The sequence below is a fragment of the Orbicella faveolata genome, unplaced genomic scaffold, assembly GCF_042242905.1.
Source record: "Orbicella faveolata isolate gen_17 unplaced genomic scaffold, um_ofav_v1 contig_46, whole genome shotgun sequence".
NCBI lineage: Eukaryota > Metazoa > Cnidaria > Anthozoa > Scleractinia > Merulinidae > Orbicella > Orbicella faveolata.
The window spans coordinates 17982964-18008605 of record NW_028301576.1 but is presented as its reverse complement, the minus strand read 5'-3'; the positions used below and the strand labels follow the sequence as shown (position 1 = coordinate 18008605).

At 39.9% G+C, this 25642-nt stretch overlaps 4 protein-coding genes and 2 pseudogenes across 5 annotated transcripts; 3 read left to right on the top strand and 3 right to left on the bottom strand.

The window, feature by feature from the left end:
• The first annotated feature begins 668 nt into the window (after nt 1-668).
• Nucleotides 669-3146, top strand: LOC149098719 (uncharacterized). Its single transcript, XM_089276623.1, has 4 exons — nt 669-1366; nt 1844-1947; nt 2315-2427; nt 3043-3146. The coding sequence occupies exons 1-4, from the start codon at nt 738-740 to the stop codon at nt 3082-3084; spliced, it is 888 nt and encodes a 295-aa protein (XP_089132749.1). The 5' UTR covers nt 669-737; the 3' UTR covers nt 3085-3146.
• Nucleotides 3147-3459: 313 nt separating this feature from the next.
• Nucleotides 3460-5116, top strand: LOC149098718 (uncharacterized). Its single transcript, XM_089276624.1, has 5 exons — nt 3460-3640; nt 3759-3856; nt 4016-4168; nt 4322-4441; nt 4676-5116. Exons 1-5 carry the CDS (start codon nt 3460-3462, stop codon nt 4823-4825), a joined length of 702 nt encoding a protein of 233 aa, XP_089132750.1. The 3' UTR covers nt 4826-5116.
• Nucleotides 5113-7389, bottom strand: LOC110065542 (uncharacterized; annotated as a pseudogene). The gene is made up of 3 exons (XR_016203430.1): nt 7267-7389; nt 7076-7193; nt 5113-6518 (listed from the first exon to the last, which is right to left on the bottom strand). The product of XR_016203430.1 is annotated as an uncharacterized LOC110065542 (transcript).
• A 228-nt stretch (nt 7390-7617) lies between these two features.
• On the top strand, nt 7618-10675 carry LOC110040261 (kelch-like protein 40; annotated as a pseudogene).
• LOC110040264 (uncharacterized) lies at nt 10015-19939 on the bottom strand. The gene is made up of 12 exons (XM_089276622.1): nt 19565-19939; nt 18618-18971; nt 16768-17153; nt 15747-15911; nt 14808-14920; nt 13906-13986; nt 13295-13480; nt 12482-12523; nt 12248-12330; nt 11692-11786; nt 11086-11140; nt 10015-10515 (listed from the first exon to the last, which is right to left on the bottom strand). Exons 1-12 carry the CDS (start codon nt 19713-19715, stop codon nt 10397-10399), a joined length of 1830 nt encoding a protein of 609 aa, XP_089132748.1. The 5' UTR covers nt 19716-19939; the 3' UTR covers nt 10015-10396.
• Nucleotides 19940-21329: 1390 nt separating this feature from the next.
• LOC110040262 (UDP-glucuronosyltransferase 2B33-like) lies at nt 21330-25233 on the bottom strand. The gene has a single exon (XM_020745478.2). The coding sequence runs from the start codon at nt 24097-24099 to the stop codon at nt 22549-22551; it is 1551 nt and encodes a 516-aa protein (XP_020601137.2). The 5' UTR covers nt 24100-25233; the 3' UTR covers nt 21330-22548.
• Between the last annotated feature and the right edge of the window lie 409 nt (nt 25234-25642).

Here is a 25642-nt window from a genome sequence, read left to right as displayed (position 1 = left end):
TTTCTGTTTTTCTTTTATTTTGTCTTTGCTTGTACTTTTTTTATTTTGCATTTGTGAAACACAAAGAAAACTCATCTAAAATGGAAGCGAATTTCCAAGTTATTGAGTTGTTTTTAATTTCCGCGCTCAGGCTGACGTAAGTAACCGATTTCACTTCCTTAGCAACGCGCCCGAGCGTGCGCACGAATCGGTTAATGGGCCCTCAGGCTGAAAATATAGTTGTTTCCTTTATCTTAAACGCGGGGGCTCTGTATAAATAGGGCTCCCCCCGGTTTCCCCCTCTCCGCCCCCCCCCCCCCCCCGTTCGATTAAATTAATATACGAAATTTTCAACATGGCGAACATCAGGCCGTTGGCAAGCGAGGATCAAAATTGCTTCTTTCCTTTAAAAAATACAATCTTTATCAATAAACAATAAAAGCATACTTCAAACCTAAGTGTATTCTTTTGTTATTCCTGGTTTACATGCAGAAAATTGAGTGTAGTTTACCTGAACACTTCAAGGTGATTTCGATCGCGCGCCATTTGTTTGAATATCTTCCGTAGCACTAGCTTTCCCCGGGTTTTCCTTTGTTCTGATTCTTCCCCCGTTCTTTTGAGACTTACTAATAGTATTGGTCTGTGCATACTTTAATAAATATAACGAGCTCTATCATTGGTGCTAGCGATGGCACAAAGTTCGAATAAAATTAGAGGGATTTCCTTGTAGTAAACAGAACCATTTTCGCGATCGTGGAATGATGGGACCAGGCGAGCCTTGTGCAAAGAAAGCTAAGTGCGATCAGCAGAGAGTCTACAACGAGAGACGAAAGGAAAAACCTCGCAAAACGCTATTCAGTTTGAATTTTCAGTTCGGTTTCGGTGAAGAAGAAGAGATGAGAGCCACAAACGAGAGATTCGTTCGGCTACGCAATATGGCCGATCTTAGATCTGGTCGAACCAATGCCGATTTCCTGATCGCTCTCATGGATCATTATGAGGGGAAAAGCGGCCCAGATTACAAAGAAATGCACTCGGTTGAAGTGCAAGCGAATGCCACTGAATCTGTCTTTGAGCTCTATGCCGAAAGAGAAGCCAAAAAGACAGACTTCCAGTGTCAGTGGCGGTGTGAGGAAGCTCCACCATGTAAACAGGTTTTGTCCCCAGCTCGTGAGGATGAAAATTTTTTTGTCTGTGGACAGGACAGTCTTACTGTTTTGCTACAGGAAACTGCCACAGGATGTGCATGTGGTTTGCAATACGGTTTCGATGGGACCGCAGCTATGGATGGGCATGTACTGAGGACAGAATTGTGCTGCATGAACGGGCACAGAGTCAAGTGGGCTAGCTCGTCCATACTTGGCAACAAGTACACTGCCAATTGCAGGTAAGACAATTATTTATATTTTTATCACAGTGCCGCTCTTTCAGTAGCAAGCAAGCTTACTTTTAAGCTAGTCATTTCACGGTTTAGTAATTTATTATTTCCTTCTTGAATTAGTTGGGTAGTTGTTTCACCAGACGTCCCCGGAATGCAGGAATGGGTACGAGGTCTTACATCAACAAATCTGAGTTGTGTTTGACTTCGCTGTTATCAATCGGGAACGAATAGAGCTTATTGCACTTACTTGTTGTAGTTACATTTACAGTCGCAGAAAGGATTCAAGGCATGACTACTGATTTACTATCGGTTTATCCGTATTTTTTGTCATGCACCGATGGCACTCTCCTTGGAATTTGTTATTTTATATATACATTACGTGTAAACATTCTGTGTTTTGTTTGCATAACCACAACACTGCACTTACTGTTACACAGGATTAGGGAAGAACTGTTAACAATGCCTTGTCCATCGTTTTTTTAGGTTGGTTCATGGTTTTACAAGCTCTGGCATGCTTGAAAACCAGAACCAAGGCTTTGCTGAGGCTGCAAAACTTGGCAATGTTGGAGACAAGTATATTGATTTTGGTGAGCTCTCGATATAGTCAATGTTTCTTTGTGTAATACTATTACCTATGATGGGAAAACATTTTATAATTATTATAGTAAACTATAATAACAAACTAGGACACTGATTTCCATCATGCCCTCATTACAGCTGTATGTACTTATTATATAAGTGCTGAAATTGGTAATTGTACATAACCAAAAGTGTAATTATTATTACTGTTATCATTGTACTTCAGTTCACATTACATCATTATCATTATTGTAGTTTTCATCTTCATCATTACGTATTTTTGAGTGAGGAGGTAATGGTTTGTTACTGTTGGTGTTCTTTTTGGAATGTAAATGTTAGTACCTGTAATGAAACCTGTGCCTTTTTTTTTTGTAGTGCATGACACCATGGGTTATATAAACACAGTGAATCAAACTGCAGAGGCATCAATAGCAAGCAGTATCTGTGAGGTCCAAAACACTGATTCATACAAGGACAGGAATGGAGCTGTAAGTCAGTGATCATCATCATCATTAATCCTTATTGCCCCCAGTGGGGCATGGGGCCATAAGTCAGTGATACCTTGAGCATAATCAAATTTATACCTAGCACAATATACAGCTCTACCCTCTGAGTGATACTTGCGCATACATCTGATAGTTTATACATATGAACATGTTAAAAAGGTCTTTTAATACTGTACTCTTCTCTGTTAGACTGTCATAACTGATTGCCGCCATGACTCAACAGCTAATGCCTACCATTCAACAGTAGCAATGATATCTTATGAGTAATTACATACCAGTGGTGATCAGCAGTTGATATCCCTTTGTAACATTATTATTTCATGCTACAATATACTTGCTGTTCACGTTTTCAATCAAAGACAAAAGAACACCAGATATTAATTGAGTCAATGTTCTGATTCACCAACTGCCCTCAACTAGTAGCAAACCAAATTATAGAAGTGTATTGTGAATAACCTGTTTATTGATTTTGGGTTTTAAATGGGCAATAACAGTGCAATATGAAATTGAAATCCAAAGACAGGTCTTAATACATTATGGTAACTGGGCCTTCCTGTCTCCAGTGGTCACTTACAGTGAAGCATTACTATTTTATAGGACCCAACATGTGCTGGCTGCTCAAACGGTGACAAAAGCTGAGTTTTGGAGCTCCCAAACACATGAGTTTGAGGCTATTAAAAAAATTATCCCTGTTGTTCAAGCTAAAGGTATTTACAGTCGCACCATTTGTCATGCGTCTAGATTACAAGTATTCATCTCGATATAACAGTAGTTTATTAACATATACTGGTACATCTTTCAGGACTCAATGTGATAGAAGTGGCACATAACTTTGTGCTAAAAATAAAAAACTCGCTTTTACAGCAGAACATACAAAATTCATTTGACACTTGGCATGGTAAGAAATTAATTACCTAATAATTCAATTCATATTGCAACATCAAGATCATGACTGTACTTATTATTACTGGCACTAGTAACATATTTTGAGTGGATTTGAAAACAAGACAATACATGGTGTTTCATGGCATTTCAATTTCTCTTGTCTTCCAGTGTATCAATAATCTTACTTTATTTCACCTAATTTCTTGTTGCTTTTTAGGAACAAAGGGAGTGGCAAAGGCCATGAAAGAAATAAGTAGTGGTGCACAGAAATGGGAAGGTGAAAAGTGCTATTTGGAGCTATCAGACAAACGTATGTACTGCAATCTTTTTTTCCTAGTTAACCAAATAGTATATTTAGGTACAACTCCACAGGGGTAGTCAGGTATATTGAGATGCATCACTGTTATTGAATTTGCCAATATTTTTAGAGGCCAGAGTTAAACGGTACTTCTACTTCTCTATGAAGAATTGCACAAGTCTAGGTGACCTGAGGAGGAGACTGCTCACAGTAGTTGATCACTATCAGGTACGGCACTCTCCACTACATGATCAGGTACGAAAAGGTGAAGAATACTGATTGATATCAATTATAGAAATGTAAGCAAGGATTTCTTAGAGTAACAACTACTCCCAGTGTTGAAATAAATTGTTCAAAAATCTGAAATATAGCCACTCATTATTGTAGGGCAACCATGGTAGATGTGATCCCGAGTCAAAGTGCAAGAAACCTGGGTACCAGTGCAGCAAGACTAAAATTACAAATGCAAGAGCAGTGGCTGCCCAGCACAAATTTATTTTAGAATCAAAGGTGTACAAGCTTGCTGAGGACTACTATCTGGTATATTAGCAGGAATTGGTATTTCTTCTGTGTTTGGTAGTAAGCCTTTAGCTCATTATGCCAAAGAATATGAATACGCAAATAATTTCCAAGAAAGGTTTTGACAAATCACCACAAAGCTACTTTAACACTGAACCATTTCTATAATTGCAGTGCCGTGACACTTACTGGGTGGAGTCTTTCAACAACTGCATTCTCATCTACGGTCCAAAGAGAATTCACTTTGCTGACCGCACTTTCAACATGCGCATTTCTCTGGCAGTAATGGATTGGGTAAGTCACAGACAGGTGGATTGGGTAGGTACTTGCCTTTACTAATCTGCATACATACCAGGGTGATCCACCCACCTACCCCCTTCCCACCAGTATACTCTATATACTCAATTTGCATATAAAGTGACTTACTGATTTTGTATGCCAATGGTAAATATCCCATGTTTCAGTTCATCAAATTTAACATGTATGGCTGATATTATGTACACTGTTACTGCTATTGTATCATTGCAGAATGAAAATGTTAACAGAGAAGCAAGCTCAGTCAGTTTGTTGCAGGATGTGCGCCAACCAAATCGCAGAACAGGTCACAAAAATCTTCGCCCCAAAACATTTCTACTCAGGGAGGCTATCTGGAGTAGATTTTTCCAGTTGAACTACTGAGTATTGTGGAGCAAGATGGATGGCGAACATGCAAGACCTGTTCCAAAAAGGCCACACACCTGCATTGCACTGTGCAGGGAAAAGTCCTGTAGGGTCATACTTACCTGGTATGACATTGCACCCTCCAGTTGACAATACCAATATGCAAGGTACTTGCATTGCACTCTGCAGGGAAAATCCTGTGGGGTCATATTTACTTGGCACGGCATTGTACTCTATAGGTCAAAAACCAAAGGCTCCTCTAGGAGCCACCAAGTTAAATAAAAGTCATGATCAACAGACTGCCATAAAGAGTTACTCTGCTTGTTTATTACATTTTCAAAATTTATGTGAGCCATATGACTGGCTCTATCCCTATAGAGAACTTTATTTCAAGGATAAGGCAAATGAACGTTGCTTTACAGTACTGTATAACAATTTTCATCTAACCTGGATTGCATTTATCTGTTTCCCAAAACAATGTCATTAGATCACATTTTAAAGTTAATTAACAGATAGACCCAGCACCACACAGCTTGAATATATCTTTCTGTACAAGTCTGTTTAGTACAGGTCTATAAACCATTCAAAGCTCCACAAAGTGTCACTAGACATATAACAATAATACAAGGCAGGAGCAGCAGAGCATTTTGAAACATGGAGGGGGGGGGCCCCTCATTGTTAAGCCAAGCGCATACCACTAACTCATATTTTAAAAGCATGTCTTTTGCACTGTTCATTCGCACAAACAAAGTTCTTTGCAATGTCTATGGTGTTCCATGTGTCCCTAATAGACTTACAACGATGCGGGAGGAGGCATTTGTTTAGCCAATCCTGCTTCATGGTGCTTCTAAGGTAGGTTTTTGGTCTGCGTAGGGCAGAAAATGTGCACTTGGAAGTCGGTGACGCCACAGATAATGTCAAATGCAATCTTACACTGTGGATCTCTTCTAGTAGAGTTTTGTTGAGAGCTTTGCAAATGGTTCTTATAGTTGATGAAAATATTTTTGAAAAGATCACAAAACGAAATATTTTATCAAACCATTTTTATGCTGCAGCATTAATATTTTTGGCACCTTAATGTGGGGAGAGGGGCAGCTACAACACCCCCTCCCCCCCCCCCAGCTCCACCCCCTATGCCAGGGATAAATGTAACATCACAAATAATGCCGATTTTTCATGACATGCTTGGAAAAGGTCTCTCTCCCTCCCCAACCCTCTCTATTCCACTTGTACGTTTTACTTTGGCCCTCGCTTTACGCCCTTTTGTGTCCCATGTATGGCACACCCGGTGGGTTGGGATATCACTTCCTTGTGTCATCAAGGACACATTGGGGCATAAGTTCCCGAAGTTTAACTTCGCTCAGGCCAGCTTAGGTCTTCCTATGAAGATAAAGTTCGTGCTGCCACAAACCCCTGTCCTTTAGACTCTTCCAGAACTTACGATAATTTTTGTGGCGTTTTGAATGGTTCGTAATATCTGGAGCACATGATCCCTGTATCCTGGTTACCTCACTGACAGTGATACAGGGTCCCATCAGACAGTGTTGACAAGGTGGATGGTCTTCCAAACCACCTAGTACACTGTCGGCCCATGCATCTGCAACATTTCTATTAGGTTGCTCCTGATGTGGTGCAGCTCTGACCACAGCAGGATCTGCTGGTGTTGGGTGTGCTTGTGCAACCGTGTTTACTGGTTGTCTTGGCTCAGTTCCTAAAAACAAGGCAATTAATTTCAATGACAATCATGCTCAAAAAGAATGAAATCATACATAATTCACATAAAAGAAACGACTGGTTTCTTTAATTTGCAAAGACCCTCTAATAAAACATTAGGGAAACTGCTCAAACTACTATGACAAAAAAAGTGCCTAACCATAGATTCAACGCTAAATGGTAATACTTTAGCTTGACAAAATTTGGGAGGCACCAAACATAATTACGCTGCAACAAAGGTTAGAATGTTGCTCTATGAAACACAGCTGGATTATTGTTGGAATTGTACGACATCACATGCCAGCTATAACAACACAAAGTTGCGTGGTAAAAGTTGAACGAATCGGTGGGAACTCCGTCTATTGTTCAATGGAAGTGAAATGTAGCTCGCTGTGCACGTATAGTACAAGTAACTTCGTTTAGCCGATAATTCGGAAACAAAGAACGAAACAACAGGACATTTGCATTATAATAATACTAAGGGCGTACTACACAGCAAATAAGAGTTGCTATAAATTTACATTTATTACAATCATTTTATGAAACAAAACTCACCTGAATGCGAAGGCCGGGAAACGCGTCTATGGCTCACATATCGCTATTCCTGCGGTAATCGCGCGGACATCACAGGTTCAACCCTTGCCACTTCGCTCTCGGGCACCTCGATCAAAACCTGGCATTGCCACCATTTAACTTTATACAGCGGCCGAAAGGTTTATAAAACGAAACGCTAAAAATATACTTACTTGGACACGAATCATTTTCAGTCAAAGAAGATATTCAAACAAGGTTTAACGCTGCAGTTTTCGGCACAGTTCGTTGATCAAACGATCGAAGCTAACTTCACAATGTCTTCACGCACTCTTTCGTAGTTAGTTACTCATTACTTTCATCAAGGACCAATAGTAACAGTTTTTCTATCTGTATTCTTTATTTTGGCCAATAATAAAGTACAATATATCACGCTATGTCAATTTGTTCTCTCGCCGCGCGGGATAATTCAAAATCCACTCCGCCATGTTTCTTGGTTAATCGTCAACTAATAATAAAAATCTACCTTAGGAAGGATTCCTTATATAGCGACCCCCCGCGTTTAAGACACGACCACAGACAACTTTCTTGATAGTGATTTCATTACGTGTAAGCATCTCCCTCAATATTCTGTTGACCTTTCAGACAAGGATACAGTGCAATTGCATGACTTGCTGGCCGAGAAGACAGCAAGAATCAAATCGGCTTCACATGGAACGTCAAGACGTACATCCGTTTTGTCCATTTGATGTTACATTACTTGGCCAAGACGGAAAAGAGTTCAAGGCTCACAGAAATGTTTTGGCTGAAGCGAGTCCTTTCTTCGAAAAGCTGCTACAGAGTGACATGAAAGAGAACAAAGAGGGAGTCATACGTCTGGAAATGTTGACTGAATCGCTCTTGCAAGAAATTCTGGAGTTTATTTACAGCGGCAATGTTCAGATATCGAGTGAAGAAAATGCCAAAGAATTGATCACGGCAGCAGATTATCTATTTTTTCCAAACCTGAAGAAGATTGCTGGGAGATTTCTTGAGTGCAGCATGACCATTTTAAATTGTATTTCAACTTATCATTTTGCAGAAATGTATCGATGTGACGAGCTTGTCGTCAAAGCCAGAACATTCATTGAATCGAACTTTGCCTGTGTCGCCAAATCAGGAGAGTTTTTGAATTTGACAAGTCAGGAAGTGGAAGAGTGGATTTCAAGTGATGAAATTGTCATTAACAGGGAAGAAGACATTTTTATTATCATACTTGGATGGATAGCGAAAGAGCGGAAGTCGAGAATCGGAAAATTTGAAGAGCTGTTTCGTCACGTTCGACTTATTTTTGCGTCGCGTGACTTTTTACTTAAAGAGCTCGTGACCAACGATTTCGTGAAACAAAATGGGTCATGTAAGAATCGCGTGACGCAGGCTATGAATTGGTTCGATGGCTCAACGTCTTGTGATCCTCTATCGCCAAAATCACCAAGAAAAGTATTTGAGGCACATGTCTTGGTGGTTTATGGAGGGAACAGCGTTGCCTGTTATCTTCCTGGTGAAGATAAGTGGTATCAATTACCAGAGAACCCTGCGCGAGAATCATCCGAAATTATTGCACACGAAGGGAAACTTTTTGCTATCACAGAACGTCTTCACAAGGCGGAATGCTACGAACCTCTTCGTAATAAATGGACTTCATTAGCACTGACAAACAGATTGGAGTTTATTGATATTAATAAAGGCGCGGTAGGCGGCGATTGCATTCTTGCAGCAAATGGCGCGATTTATGCAGTAGTAGTTTCGAGAAACATGCCGAGTGAAGACTACTGAACCGAGTTTGCAAAGTACAATATGGCGTCACGTTCATGGCAATTTTTACCATGTCCTTTTCTGGCGGGAAAACATGGTGTGTGTGCCGTCGCCTTCAACAAGTACATCTACGTTGTGGGAGGTTATGGAGGTAATTTTTGGACAGACCAATTTGAGTGGAATGACGCTGCGAGATTTGACACGGAAAACAGCGCATGGGAACAAATAGCCACGCTACGAGAGGCGCGAGCCGAGGCGTTTGGTGCAGCTGTAAACGGAAAAGTCTACATCGCTGGTGGAGTGAAAATAACAATTGTGTTAACAAGTTGCGAAGTGTACAACGAGATGACAAATGAATGGAGCTTTATTGCATGTTTGACAGTTCCTCGCGCCAGTGGGAATATGGCTTGTGTGGATGGCACGTTGTATGTGCTAGGTGGAACCACAGACCGGGGAATTCGTCGGTCTGCAGAACCAAGTCTTACTGTAGAGTGCTATGACCCTGAAAAAGACAGATGGCGCAAGAAAACCACTTTGCCGAGGCTTGTTCCTACTTCTGAAGAAACATTGTTGAACGGCGGCTACCGGGCTTGTTCTGCGAAACTGCCTAAAGGATTCTTAACGACGGAATCGCCTAAGAGACGGCACGTTCGACACTGTTGCATCGCTTGATCAGAGGAATCTACGAACATCCGGTACAGCGGCATTGCCTACTGGTTTTCTCGGGCGAGACTTTTTAAAAATTCATGCAGTAGACTACTCGATGTATGAATCACGGATCGTTTGAAACACTATGTAGAAAAGTATACTTAAACAAATTAACTTTCTTGTTTCGTTTTTTGTGGGTGTGTTTGTTTGTCTTGATAACAATAAATCGTTTTCACGTGACGTCATCACTTTCCAAAATCCAAAACGAAAGAGCCACCAAAGTTTTTATCCTCATCAGGTATAAGAGGCGGTATATTTATATCTGTTTACAATTTTACAGCTCAATAGCGTGTTTCGTTTGGAAACCAGAGCATTACTTTGCTAAACTGCCACGCTATCTCCCATGGCTATCCAACAGTCAAGGCCAGCCCACTGTTGGATAGCCATGGAAGACAGCGAGACCAGCACACCAACAAACAAATAATAAACAAATTCAGTTTCTCGACAAAGCTATTCCCGGATACCGATTAACTTTAAATTTTATTTTATTCTCCAAGCTTTTAGTTTATTGCAGCCCATCTGAGCAACAAAGCAGTCGAGTCAGCAAGCCCACTTCGGAGGTGTAGAGCACCTCAGTGTTTTTCTGGACGTATTCTTTACGTCAGTTCGGACACACATTTGATTTTCTCTTTCTGCCATGTGGGACGACTACCCTAGAGAACACATGAGGTATATGAAGGGATTCTGATTCCTATCAACCAATCAGAAGCTGCCACATCAGCTAGACGTCATACCATGACGTCACGTTTCTCAGCAACAACCCCGCTGAAAACCGGTGGTGCATTCAATTCTTGAAGACAGTGTTCGCATTGAACAAAGTACTTGGACTGGTTTTCAGATGGTTCATGATTCCTCCGTAGGAAGTGTCGAACTGATATTGTCCGTAGTTGACAAGTCGTCATCTATTTCCTCTCCATCCACTTTGGGAGTAAACAACTCCACGTCAATGGGATTGCGGAGGCCTGAAGAAAGAAAATATACTCCGTTTAACTTGGTCGACTGGTTCGTAAACGTTGTTAGTTTCTAAAGAAACTATAGTGTTGCGTCTGTCAAGTGAGGCACTTAGCTATTTTTTAACTTGAAGATGTTAAAGGGAATAAACTACTGTGGTGAGTTTTAAAAGCGTTTGCCTTCGACCAAGCTCTCAGTCACTTTTCAATCCCTTTGCACTGACGAGGGGCTTAAGTTCGAAACGTCAGCTTTACAAACTCGCTCCTTTTAGTTTCCCTTGACAACCTCAAGTTTCTACATAGCCGTGTGGTAGAGGTGCTGTTCGTGTAATCCGGATATCTAGCCGATAACTAGGGTCCTGGTACTAGTTACATCTGGTCTCGGTTGTCCCTTGTCTAACGCTTTGGTCATTCCCTGTGTATTTTTATCCACAGCACCGCAATCTGTAAGCTTTAAATACGAAATGTGTATAATTAAGTTGGCGGACCTTTTAACCAAAAGGCCACGAAGTGACATTGTGGCAGCGGCGATAGTCATACCGGTAGGGGGATTTTAGAACATAATCAAAGCTAATTGCTTACGAAGTGCTTTTTCCACAAGACTCCTGTGCTGCTTCTCTTCCCTTTTAAATTTAGCCTGAAAAGTGACAAAGTATAATCTCAGATTAAGTGACTATGGGGAAAGAAGGGAAGGACGGGTGGGTAGTGGAGAATGGGGCGGGGGGGGGGGGAGAAAAAGGTACGGGGGCTAGAGCGCATAGCCTTGAGGGAGAAAGAACACAAGACTGCGAGAAAACGAGCCTGTGATGTGATACGCTCAGCTTTAAATTCGCCCTAGTCTATTAAGTGTTTATACACCTCGGCAAAGAAGGACATTGTGAGAGTACAGTGTCTTGCCCAAGAACACAACATAGTAATACCGGACAGGCTCGAACCCAAACGGCTCGGCCCGGAGTGCATTAACCGTTCTTATAATCCATCAAATATTTTCGCTCGCTAGCCATTGGGCTAAACGCGTCACGTGACCGAATATTCCCCGAGAATATCCCCCAATTTTCGAAACTGCACGTGTTGCGAAAAATATTTGATGGATAATAAACACAATAGCCTCCATTTGACTTTTTACATAAACACACTCGACACTGATTTCTTTCGTTGCTGAGAAAAAAGACCAAAATAACCACACACCTTAAGCTCTCTTCTTTTTCTGTTGGGGAATAGTGGCCCCATGAGACTGAAATCGGTTCCAACTTGACTGAGCGCCTTGTAAAATTTCTGCGTTTCTAGAGACAAGAAAACAGTTTTTTTTTCCTGAAACCTTCATAAGTATGGAATATTTGAGCAATAGAACACAAGTTTTTATGGCACGACAGTCAGTAAACCATGTGAAACACTTCAATAACACGGGCGAGAGAACGTACAAGATATTTCTACAAATACAGGGCTCGATAGACGAGCATTTAAATCAACGAGCATTTCAATCAAATGGACGGATACCATGTCTAAATAGAGCTTTGTCAACGTTCGTTACCATGAGCCTAAAGAGCAATTTGAGTGATTTAACGAAATCGCCGTCAATTGCACATTTCTTAGGTGAAAACCTCCTTAATTTGTTCTGCACGAATTTTTGGCGTTACTGCCTACCACCAATCCAAAACAATGGCATTTAATGGGCTCATCCCTATCAATGTTTCTTTGTCACGCGTTGCTTTTTCACGCAATCATTCCTGTCTATGTAACGTACCCTCAAGTGTCCATCGCTCCACTTTCCTATGCTTCAAATAAGCGCCAAAGCTCACTGCGTCAGCATCCTCATAGAGAATTTCACTGCAGTGAGATACATAGAGCTCACATTAAACAGACGTTTAACAGGAGACGACATGTTAGAAATACAAATGGACAGGAAACAGAGCTTTATTCCAAACCAATAACTGTCAATATAGGCACGTAGGGCGTACATAGAAATACAGCGCCTCACCTATCATCGAGGGTATTTTCAGGTGACTTGGGAATTACAAGGCTGCAAAAGAACAGAAACTTGAACATGTGCTTGCCTTAAGTATTTTAACCTAAGTTTAATTCACCTCTTAGCCTTCCCAAACCTCTGACAAGTTCATACTGTTTATAACTCCGTGAGTATTCTTTCATCTTTGCTGTTTTGGTGTCTCCTTTGCGACAAAAGTTAGACACTTTCATTTCACAAGCAACATTGGTTGGAACATTTAACTGGACAATGCACCTTGTAAGTCTGTTATCAGAATTTATACATTCAAAATGACAGCTTGATACCACACTATTTTGATCCAATGAGGTCGATCACATTTGGTATAACTGCTAGAAAATTTCACGTCTTATTTTTCATTAGCCTGAATTTGTATTTCTCTATGCATCGTTTATGTATCGTTTTTGAGGTGAACTGATTGATCAAAATTTCAACCAAAAGTTCATCCAAATTGCGACAAAAGCTATCTACATTTAATATAAATCTACTGACGTTCTCTGATCGGCTACGCTACTCACTATCTCTTCTTTTGTAGACAGTGAGTACCTTAGCACTTCTTTACGTTTTCGAAGTGCCTGTAAAGAGGATTTAGATAAAGTTTTGAACGACTAGTAGATTTATACTTAAACAATAAGATTATTCGCTGTCGACTGCGCCGTCGTCAACTATCACGCGACAGAAATCTCAAGCTCATAATCTAATTATTAAGTAGTACAACGAATAAAATTAAGTGGATTTGGTTAGCATCATCTCTGCACAGTACCAGAGTTGAACACAGAGTAACTGTACCTTTCCTCGTCCAAGATTATACTTCCATCAGCGGCAAGTTTCACACGCGGTGCAACAGCTGCACCATCGACACTGTCTTTATCCACACTGGGTTCTTGACTCTCTGTTCGCTTTGTTTTAGCTGGCGATCCACAAATGGACGCTGGGTTTCTAACAGAGCCTGTCTCTTCCTCGGACTCTTTGTCCCTACAAAAGAAACGCAGCTTTTTAAAAGTGATTTCAAAATTCCGTAGAGGAGTCAAGGAGTGCAAACATGATGGTTTAGTCATGGAACAACCTACTGGCCGTGTGATCTATGACTGACAGCATCATTAAATGAAAAATTGTTCCCAATGTATAAGGAAATAATTTACAAAAAATTACGACAAAATTTACAATTGACACACTCCGCTATTGCCTCGTGTGCTACTTTTTTGTTCTTACCATATTTTGACGTCATCTGTGATCTATTACTGAACAGACGTACAGAAACATAGAATCTATTTGTTGATCAGAAATGTGATTGTCCTTGGGACAAGCAATGATCTACTTTACTTTTCCTGGACAATAAGACAGGTTTTGGCACACCCTGCAAACGTGTTACGCAGTACCATTAGTGATACCAAACTTACCGTGAATTATCTGTGCCTTCTTTCTGTTTTTTGCTTTTGTTTTTTCCATCTGCCTTCTTCTTCTTTTCGGCCAGACTTGATCTACAAACAATGTAAACAAGCTGTATCAAAGAGAAACTTTCATTATATATTATAAGGTTACAAACAAGATTTTGAGAAATTGAAATATCCATGCTTAGATCTTTAATTTTTGACAAATGGCATGAACCCAGCAGCTAGTGAGGAAATGGATTGTAAATGTCAAAACTTGAATGCATGGTTTTATTTGGGGGAGGGCCACAATATAATTAAGAAAGGAGAAATCGAATGGTTATGAAACCCAACAAAGTTCTTTGTTGTATGTTTTTGTTTGCTTTATTGACCTTTACCATGTACAAAACACATTTGGTGTTTGCTTCTGACTAAGAAACCAATAAAGTTATTTGTTGGGTGTTTTTGTTTGCTTTATTGACATTGACCATGTACTAAACACATTTGTTGCTTACTACTGACACACGACCCCACACACGACCACTCTCATGTGGCATTGATAGCTCACGTGCGAGAGCACTGCACCAGTAATGCAAAAGTCGTGGGTTCAAATCCCGTTCAAAGCCTGAAAATTTTTTCAGGTCTTTTTTTCCAGTAATGTTATGGCTGCATTTGCATCTATCATTGTGCCTACTATTAGACTTAAGCATTTGATTGTTGTGCAAAAAGATTGATTAGTGATGATTAATCACAGGTTTTAATAAAAGCTGGCAACCAGAACAATTCACCATCTACAGGACCAAGCAAATTAAGCTTGTACTTGACACCTCTCTGAAACTGAAAACTTCGAGACAAAATCAAACTGTTACCAGTTTTAACCAAATGGTTAAAAACTAATAATGATTGAAATCTCTGTATTAATGATGGCTTACGTCATGGGGTTGGTCTTGGGATTGAAATAGATCAAGTGTTGCATGGTCATGTGACTTGGATCAGAAGGTTCTTTTAGCTTATGGGGTCTGCCACCTCTCTTTCGCTTGAGGCCCTGCAAAGAAAATTACAATTCTGATCTGTTACACAGTAGACCAACATGCTAACTGACAGTGGGTGTGGGAGGAGCTGGCACACCAAGCTTAAGCCTGACCTGCTCATTCCCTCTTGCGGAGTCTTTGATTGCTACCTCACATACATAGTTACATGTAACAACAGTCCATTGGACACTTGAGGGTAGGAGAAAGCATGGACAATCAAAGGCAATTTGTAGGAGGAGCATGAGTGAGGATGGTCAAAACTGAGTTGAGCACCCGAAATTGCATTGAGAGAAAGGCACATGAGAGACAGGGGTAGCGCTGACGGCCGTACAGGGCAGTAAGTAAGTAAACACACAGTTGCTAACTACGCTTATTACTCTAACAGTGAAATTGGATCAATTACTAACTGACATGTAGCCAGTGAGACTGCAGGCCAAGTGGGCATAGTCTAACACGAAACTCCATAAAACATTGGCAATGAAAAATGCTGTTATACAAGAAGATGCTATTAAAAACCTGAAAGAATGTTTAATCCTGGAGTAGTTGTTAATTGGCTTTCAAACAACCCGACCCTGCAGATGGCTGTATTAAAATTGTGCCACAGCTGCTTAAATGATTATGTCCCTGCTTAATGGTACACAAGGGAATGATCACTGTATTTTCTTTGTTTAGGATCACTGGGTAGTTGTAGTGAATTATGCCATCTTGTGTACTGGTACAATAAACACAAACAAAACAACTTAAGAGGCAACTATATAAAACACTCAGCCTCGTGAAAAAGAGCATGCCATTTACACTATGTACAGTATTAGCAAGAGAAGGACAAGTTCAGTGTGGTACCTTTTTCTTATTATCTTCTTCATCATCATCATCATTGTCGTCGTCCTTGCCATGACAATCTGGTATAGCAGCATGAGGCACTGCATGATCAGCGTTTTTTTCACCCTCTGATAAAGTACACAATCTCTTGTTTCGGCTTCCACCCCTCTCTACAGAACTTTGGTCCTAAAATGATTAAATATGAGATAAGATTGAAAAAGGTTAAATATTATACACAAGCTGACTTCACTGACTACACAATTCAATAAAATTTAAAGTAGGCAACCGGTAGTTTGAGAGAAGATGCAGACTGTAAACAACAACAGGGGGGTTCTCGGGTCATGCTCCCTCAGTTGAAATCTGGAAGCCCTGAAATGCAACTTCAGGGCAGTGTTCTGGGCAGCAAACTAAGTACAAAAAAATGAAGCAGAACATGAAGGAAAATTTTTCATCAACAGTAGCATTTATGAACATGAAGGAAAATTTTTTATCAACAGTAACATTTATAATTATTATTTTAATAAAGAAATTTACAAGCCTAGTTTGTTTTCTCTTCCACAGTGTCGCATTGCTAGAACTCTGCCGTTTGAAAGCCCTGTTATTATTTTTTCTGAGCTGATATCCCAGAAGAGCAAATTATTTTACTTGAAATTGGATTAGTAAAAACAAAGTGATGTGTATGTTGGCAGTAATGCTTCTTTGTTGCATATTAAAAGCCACAATATACAGCCAGTATGAGAGAATAAGAAATCATCTCCACCTTGAAAGCATTAGGCATTCATAAGGCACATGTTTGTTGTCTTGAACAAGTTCATTAACTTCATTCACAAACTAACAAAAGTAGTGAACAATCTCCAAGCTCGTACATAATAATGCATTCATTTCAATAAAGATGCTTTAACACAAATTCAAAATGCAGTCAAAACGTAATGGAAGCACACATGGCACGGTCTTTTTTACACGTTCTTAATATGAATTTTGGTTCACTTATCTCTGAGTGGTACTGTATGTACATGAGTAAGGTAATTAAATAGTAACTTACATTTGAGTGTCCCAGATCTTTGTGTGGAACATCTACCTCCTCTTGCCTTATCTCTGGTACATCAGGATTTTTATCTACATTTTCTTTGGACACAGAAGAACGTCGTTTCCTTGCGGCTGACCCCAGATTTGGTAAGACTCGCTTGCGGCGCAGTAATGAAGGGGTTGCTCCACCATCAATAGGTTGCATCAGAGCATTGTCTGAGTTAGTGTTCTTATTTTGTACTTGCGATGGTTTTATAACTGCATCTTGTGCTACTGGCTGAGATCTTTGCTCAGTGTTTGCAAGAGTGGGAGAACTTGCTGGTGTTGAGGCTCTGGTTGACAAAGCCTGTTGGTTTCTCTCCTTGAGTGAGGGAGACTTGACGACATTACCACTTGATAAAGCTGCAAGGGAATGGATAAATCAAGAAATATGACCAATTTTAACAAGACAAATTTATACACCGAATGCAAATATGGTGGACCACTCAGTTGGTGCTGGGGATGAGTTGCATGAAAGTGAGGCTAGTTGAGCTTGGCATTTTGTTTTGACAAAGCTTCCCCCCAAAAAAGTCTTGTTTCATCGATGATCTGATGTGTTTTATTTTGCTATTCCTATGAGTTTTCGTGTTCTTGAATGCCACCAGAAGGGAGTAAAATCTTCCTCAGGAGAGAAAGGTTTTTTTTTTTTTCAGTTTCCCCTTTCGCCTCTGAGGAGAAAACATACAAAGAAGAGGAGTTCACGATCACCGAGGGAACTGTAAAAGATTGTTTGCTACATTTCAGGTTAGAAGGTCTTAGAAAATGTGTAATCAATTGCATTTAGCTCCAAGTCGTTGTCATTTGGCTCAATGCTTTCACTGGTTCAATGATGGGGACAGTTGAAGTTCATTCACTTGGTGATACCAGTGTTTCGTGCGATTCACTCTGAGTAAAGTGTTCTTCAACTTCTTGTTTGGAGACAGAGGATGTCTCTCATGCAAAGCTTTTCTTTACTTAGGGGAAGGTAGTGGCCACGAAAATTGTGTTGGAACACCACCAGACATCACATAAGCTCGTCTTTTAAATGATTTTCTACGATCTTCCAACCTGAAAATGTAGTGAATGAACTTCAGTTCCTGCGGCAATTGTAACTCACTTCCTTCATCTCAACAAATTGCATGGATCCACTATTTTCCCATACAGAAAAATGTTGGACAATTTCTATCCCTTTTCATGGCATTCAAGAACATAAAAACTTGTAGGCATAGCAAAATAAAACAGACCAGATCGTCGACAAAGCAAGACTTTTCTAGGGAAGCAATTGTAAAGAAAAAACATGGAGGTCCAACTAGCCTCACTTTCAAGCAACTCGTCCCAGGTGCCAACCAAGTGGTCCACCATATTTGCATTCGGTTCATGTTATCTAGAAAATAAGAAAACAATGTACACAAAAGAACACTGTTTTTAAAGATTTTGAATAGCAAGCTAATTTGGGATACTCTTCAAAAGGAGTGCTGTTAGAATATCTTCCCCTCAGGTGGTAAAAAATCATTCCTGAAGAGGATCTAGTGGGTAGGCCAGTTGTTGATCCACCCCTTACTCGGTCACAAACATTTATTTAGCACCAGAGAACTGTCAATTGGCTTTAAGCTATCCCCCTCTTTTTACCAGAAATTTATGGTTCATAAAAAGAGCCTTTCATAACACATAATGCTAAACTCTTACTGCTACTGACAACCATTTCGATTACTCCTTTCTTTCTCTATCTCCTGGCAAGATGCTTTCAAGATAATTTGTGAACCTAGCAGTATGCGGGATGCATGTCATATATGAATTTTATCATTATTCATATTAAGGTTGTAAAAAAGTACTTCATTGTAAACTTACCTGTGCTACTAACTGTATCAACATCTGATTGCCCATCTTGTTCGTCTAACGCCAACCTCCCTGACAACTGCTCATCGTTATTACTGGCAAGGTCTTGAGAAACCAAGTGACTTTCCTCATTTCCGCTAATCACACCAGACAAACTCTTAGCTTCAGATGTTGCTTTACCTTTACTTGTGGCATTTGGTCGAGAGCGGGGCACTGATGTGACAACTGGCTTAATGCGCGACCTTCTCAGGGATCCCACAGCAGGAGTGGAGGAAGACAAAGGAGTTGGTGTTTTGAATACTGTTGATTCAGCATCAGTTTGCTTTGATACAGAGTTGGACTCTACTGATTCGGAATTAGCCACCCCTGTAACAAAAAAAAGCAATTACAATGAATTAATCATTGATTAATAATAACCTAAAAAATATATAAAGAAAAGCTCGATCATTGGATTCAATTCGAAAATTTAAAAAATATACTTTAAGACTTTTGTGATTACAGCATTAACACATTTTCAAATTGAAAATTTCATATTATATGAAACAGTGTACTTGTAAGAAAAAGCATTGCTGAAAAACTTAATGTTGGAGAATTTGAGACAGGAATATAGCTTTTGATTAATCACTAAATAATTAAGCTTTTGCATTTGAATATAGATTTCAAACCTCATGAATCAAATCAAACCACACGTTAGATGAGAACGTTTCCGCTTTAAAAGTCGCGGTTCTGTTAGATTACAAACTGCGTTTTTAACGAAATTTCTTAGCAAAGGTCAATGCTAGAGTGTTTTGGGAATCCTGTTTCGACGGGGAAACTAAATTACAAGCGTTTTTGAGCTGCGTCTCATACCAACTATTGTAAGTACAACTTGAAAATGTACACATTAAATTAGCTTTTATCTTTCGCTTAACACATTTATCTTTCCCTAATGTGAAGAACAAGGAAGGCAACCGACAAACCTTCCTCGACCTTGGACGTCGACTCATCCAGCTGCGACTCCACAGCCGGACTAGAACAAGATGCATTTCCTTCCGAGTTTGAGCTCGTAGAGGATGTGTTCTGCCGACTTCGACGAGCAGCCGAAAGAACTGGTTTAAAACGGTTTCTCATTCCACACAGCACGTCAGGTAATAGTTTAAAAGCAAACTGAAAGCTGCTTTTATGTTTTTTTTGCCTTCATTACGGAATTCGGGGTGGAAATTCTCTTGTGCTGATCAAGCAAAATCACTACACCGCTAACTTTTCTTCGTTGTTCATGTTCCGACGGTGTTTCGACGTCCATATTTTGCTTTCATGTAGAATACTGCTGACCCATAGATACCAGTAAGTAGGCTCAGTAAACCCAGTCCCTCTCCTAATAAAACTTTTAATCTCACGGCCAGGGTGGCAAAGGGTATTTTCGTGACCCGTGATCGGCCCTTTTTATTTCCTGTGAAATGTGAAATAGCCATTTTTTTTCCTCGTGAATCGTGATTTCCATAGTCGCAGTGAACTGTGATTTTCCAAAACGTTCTCTTTTATTTTCCGTGAAGCGTGAAATGACAATGTTGTATTTTTCGTGAATTATGAAAGGGCTGCTTTATCCGTGAAACGCGATCTATACCCCTCTTTACCACCCTCTTAGATCAGTCCAGTCACACCCTTTTTTATAAGAATATAGAGGCTGACATTTTCGAAATTTTAAGAATACGTTAAGAATAAACCCGAGACTGAGATTTTGTAAAGCATGTAAGTTTGCATGTTGAAAATTTGTAAATACAATACAGAGCTTCTCTGTGGGTACCCCGAGACTTTTTGAGCAGATCTTCGTTTTATGGATTGAAATCATTGCCTGACTGAGTAGTCAGTGTAATTCACAGCCGAAAAGTTATCTCCCTACATAAATAACTGCATAAATTTGTGAAAAGCAAAATAAATTACTAACAATATATATGGAAATTCTGGAGTGGATACAGGACCTAAGAGAAGGGGGTTCAAGATACGTACCGGCAAAGACACCTCCCTGTAGGGGGATTCGAGGGCATTTTCCCCCAGAAAAAGTTTAAAATTGAGATCCTAGCTTGGAATTGGGTTTCCCTCTTTCTGTGGCTAAGTCACCATGTTGCCAACTTTTTATTATTATTATTCAGGTGAACCCCCCTAGATCAGCCCCAGAAATTAAAGATTGTTTGGATTTGTTGCAGCATGAGTATTTTTGTAATTTGCTGCCTTGTAATCAGACTTCCCATAGTTTCTTCGACATTTATCCATTTGGTAGCTAGGTGAAAAGTACCCTAGCCTGCGAACGCAGACGTATTTCTGGCTGTCGCTTGTCTCCGCCAAATATAACGTCTGCGAACTCGAGCCAGGAAACAATTTTTGTGATGTAGGAATTTTAAGCCAATCACAGTTTAGCTCAAGTAGCCCCAGAACTACTGCGTGAGATATTCGCTGCAAGGAGCACTCGAGTTTCATTCTGTCATGGAATCTGATTGGCCAAGGAGACACAACAATCATTACGTCACAGAAATCGTTTCCTGGCTTGGGTTCGTAGATGTTATTTTCGGTGGAGACAAGTGACAGCCGAAAATACGTCTGCATTCGCAGGCTAAAAGTACCCCGGGTACCAGAGGTTTTTTCTCGCGTACGGCGGACAGAAATAATCACAAAGAGACATGACCGACAACAGAAACCGCGCAAGAAAAACCTCTGGCATCCAGGGTAGATGAAAAGAGTTGACAGATATTTTTCCATTTTTATGCAATTTTATTATTTTTTATACTTTATATCTAAATTTTGGTCAATATTCCATCTTATTACGCAAAATTCTAAATCTTTTCTTCAATTTTGAGATCTACATTCTTTCAGTAGTAATCATCGCATCTTCAATTTCTCCAGAAATACCCATAGTGGGACTTAATACAATGACTACAATTACAAGTATAAAATTCTTCCTTTCTCTAAATGGCTAAACTGGCAACAAAAGAAACAAAACCAGCACTAACAGTTTTAAGGGAAACGCTGCATTGTCCAAAATTTGTTACCTGTAATCATTTAAGTTTCATATCACTATGAATTGCCAAACAACTGTTTTCATTGTGTCTAAAATTATTATTTATTGGCAATTAAATTTTTCAATTTCACTAGAAAATAATTTATATAATAATAATAATAATGATAATAATAATAATAATAATAATAACAACATATATTTAATACCAGTTTTTATTAAAGGTTATTTAACATATTTCATTTGATTCTTGATCTGTAATTATTTTTATGAAACAATATTCATTCACATACATCATAGATTTATAGTCAATGATTTCTTTTGTTTAAAATAGTGTAAAACACAAATTTAACTAACTAAATTAAGTAAATAAGTCATGCAGAGGGTAGGTGGGGCCTTATTAGAAGAGAAGGGTACGACCTAATCATGGATTTCTTATTTTTCAGGTCGAAGTTTTGTGGTTACTTGAAAGATACTGTCTGTCTGTCTGTCTGTCTGTACTAGTTACTCACTCTTTCAGTGAGTGTGGCACTCCAGAAAATAACCATACTCTGCCACAGCAGGCTTTTTTGGCTTGAGCTCCCAACCGTACCCCCACCCCCACCTCACGACACCCTGTTTCTTTGGAAACATTGCTTTAGCTGCTACTTGTCCCCCAGTTATCTCTTGAGAGTTCCATTGAACATTACAAAGAAAAGAGCATTATGCTAAGGGTCATTGGGAGAAGAGAAGGAAGACTCCCTCTCTCCTTTTTTTTCCTTACAATAATCTTCCCTGTGTCCCTGAAAAATTTCACTCAGTCTCCCTCGACTCTTTTTGACACAAAAAATGACTGGGAATGAGTAAGAGTTAAACTTCATGGCTCCCTCCAATGACTCCCCACGGGGCGTCTGCCTTGAGATTACTTTGTACACAATCACTTGAAACCTAGATCACACTTCATCAACTGTTTCCTTACTCAGTTTTGAACTTTTTAAAACACATTTGTGCTATATACCTTAAACAATACTTCATGCAAGAATACAACAAAATTATGAGACAGAGAATAACCACACTGATCAGAAACAACACATCCAGAAGATAGAGCTGGAAAAAAGATAAGTTATCAGCTTGACTCCTTAGATGCAATCCAGCATTGTTATGTAACCCATATTCAATCCAATCACAGGCTTCCTGAGTTGGAGTTATGCGTCTGTGACGTATCAGTTTCGAAACTTTCATTGCATTCTCTTTGTATTTGGGATTTTGGATGACTTCGGTTATGGCATTTGTAACCTGGATTGGAGTCAGATCTTGTAAGTTCAGTATTATGCCAATACCCGCCTCCTGTACTTTCATTGCATTTGCAGGTTGGTCGCCAAATAACGGTAAGACAACCATAGGAGTACCATGATATGCAGCTTCAAGAACACTGTTTAAACCTCCATGTGTAAAAAACACCTTTGTAGCTGTGTGCCCTAAGATATCATTTTGCTGCATCCATGGAACAATTCTGATATTTGCACTGACATTCTGAGGTACTTGACCTTTGAACTTCCAAATCACCTTAACGGGGACCTGAGACAGCCCTGATGTTATAGTCTCCAGAAAATCTGACTTAAAGTTTGAAATGACAGTACCAAATGAAACAAGGACTAAATCTTTAGGATTTCCTTGAGTGATGAAATTCTGTGTTTCTGTTGTAAGTGGCTTTGGTGGTTCTGGCAGTATGGGACCAATGACTTTCACGTGGGATCCAAAAGGTCTAGGAAAATCCAAAGCAAAATCATTGGGAATCAGAAGAATACCTGTGGCTCTGAAGACCTCGTTAAGACTGGAAAATTTACTATCCTTCACGTAAGATCTCCAAAGTTCTTCAAAAGGTGGCATAAAAACGAACTCGTGCATTATATAACCAAGGCAGTACAATAACAGGTTTTGTAGTCTATCAAGGAATGCTAATTTCTTGGGAAGTTTCACAGTTCCATAGGGAACATAAGCGACGGGGGAGGGGAAATTGTGAATAAAGCTCACATATGGGTCGACAAATCCAGCAGGAGCCAAATCCACGCGATTAACTTTGAGAAAGTCGGCCACTATCGCACAACAAATACTTGTAATGTCACAAACAACCAAGTGCACGTGTCCTTTAAAGCTCTTCAACAGATCTTTGTTTTTCAGCAGGCTCTCGCAAGAAGCTCTCCAAAAATCGTTCCTTTCGGTAATATTAAGCTTCTCCTCTGCCTCTTTCAGTATTACTTTCTCCAGATCTTCGCCCGTTATTGGAGTATCGTAAGATTTCACTTCAAGCCCAGCTGAACTTTTTTTAAGGTCATTTTCTTGCCAAGTTGGAACAACAAGCGTGTATTTGTAACCCCTTCGCGTCAGTTCTCGTCCAATTTTTACATACACAAGTCCATGACTTATTCCTATGCTCGGTATTCCAACCAGATGATATAAATGCAAAGCTGTACTGAGAGCAACAGCAGATAATAACAACATTACAATTGTAATAATTTCGTTCATTATGATTTTGGTTGAGCCCGCGAAATATTGTGGCCTTTGGAAATCACGCAACGAAACAAAACTGATTGCGTGACAACTATCGCCATTTCCATTTTGGGTGTCACGAAAACTCAGACCTCGAAAACTCAGACCTCAGACCTCAGACCCAGAAACCTCAGACGCCGAAATCTCAGACCCCGAAAACTAAGACCCCTCGAAATTAAAAGAAAAGAGAGAGATTTAAACTCGTCTCAATTCTTATCACCTGAAATGTTTTATGGTCACGCAATGTTCATAGGCAACAGCCCGAAAGGAGCGAGATGTTTATGAGACCATGTTAGGGGTAAATTCCGACAAGCGACATGGCCTTGAAAAGGCGACATGAGAACTATGAATTGGGGACGAACGACGTACAGACTACTCCAGTGAGATAGAGAAAGCGACACCAATGGCAAGACAGACCGACACCGAATTTCGGAACTGAGAATGCATCGATTGTTTTAAACGTCTGAGTCGAAGTGAAGACGCATTTCCAGAGTTTTAAACGTGTTTTCCTCTCTCACACGCGATGTCGACGGGTCGTGAAACCCAGGCTTTCTTATATATGCTAAAACGTCCACGTCCAATAAATCGAGTCCGTCATTGCTGAGTATTTTTTCTCACTCTCAGCTGAGTGAGCAGTGCCCTAAAACGCCTAAAAACACGCTTAAGGAAAAAGGAAAGAGATCTCCGACCGTCTGCTTCATATTTTTATTAGTGGGTCACCAGTGAAAGAATATGAAGCTGTATTATCAACAAATGGCATTATGGAAGGAAAAGAAAGACAGAGGAAAGCTGCCAAGGTCTTCTCGTCTTCAGTAGAAGATAAGGGTTACGCCAAATTCAAAGGAAGAATATAGATAGGAGAGATTATCTGCCGTGATTGAGACCGTTGAGATTTTGAGTTAAAGAACGGTTGTTAAACATAAGCATGGTAAAAATAGTCATAGGTTCGATTGTACATTAGGTCCAAATACTGACTGGAAAATGGCTGAAAATAGCAATTGCAAGCGTCTAAATTTCAAAAGTTCCTGGGGGGAGCATGTCCCCACATCCCCTAGGAGGTTAGCAACTTCAGCGCTCAAAAGCATGCCCAAGCCCTTAGAAAGCATGCCCCCAGCCCCTTAGAAAACCCTTAGAAAGCATGCCCCCCCCCCCCCAGCAGAGAAGTCTTTTCCTTCATTCTGAGTCGAAATATGATGCTTTAAAAGTAACCATAGAGTAACCATTAAACTCACTGACTGGAGAAATGCTGACTCTGCGTAAGAATTCCTACTGCTGAAAAGTGGTCGAAGCAAGTGCAAAGCACGCAAGGAGTAAATTATATCCAAAGAGATACTTAAGGTCATTCCGCTGAAATAGAACCTGCACTGAGATTTTTGTGAAATTCTGCCTATCGATTGTTTATATTATAGGAACTTAAATTTTGAAATAAAAATGAGGGGTCCCCATGTTCGTTTAGGAGCAAAAGCACCTTGTTTATACCTATATAAATCCTTATAATAGCACCATGATTGTAGTTACG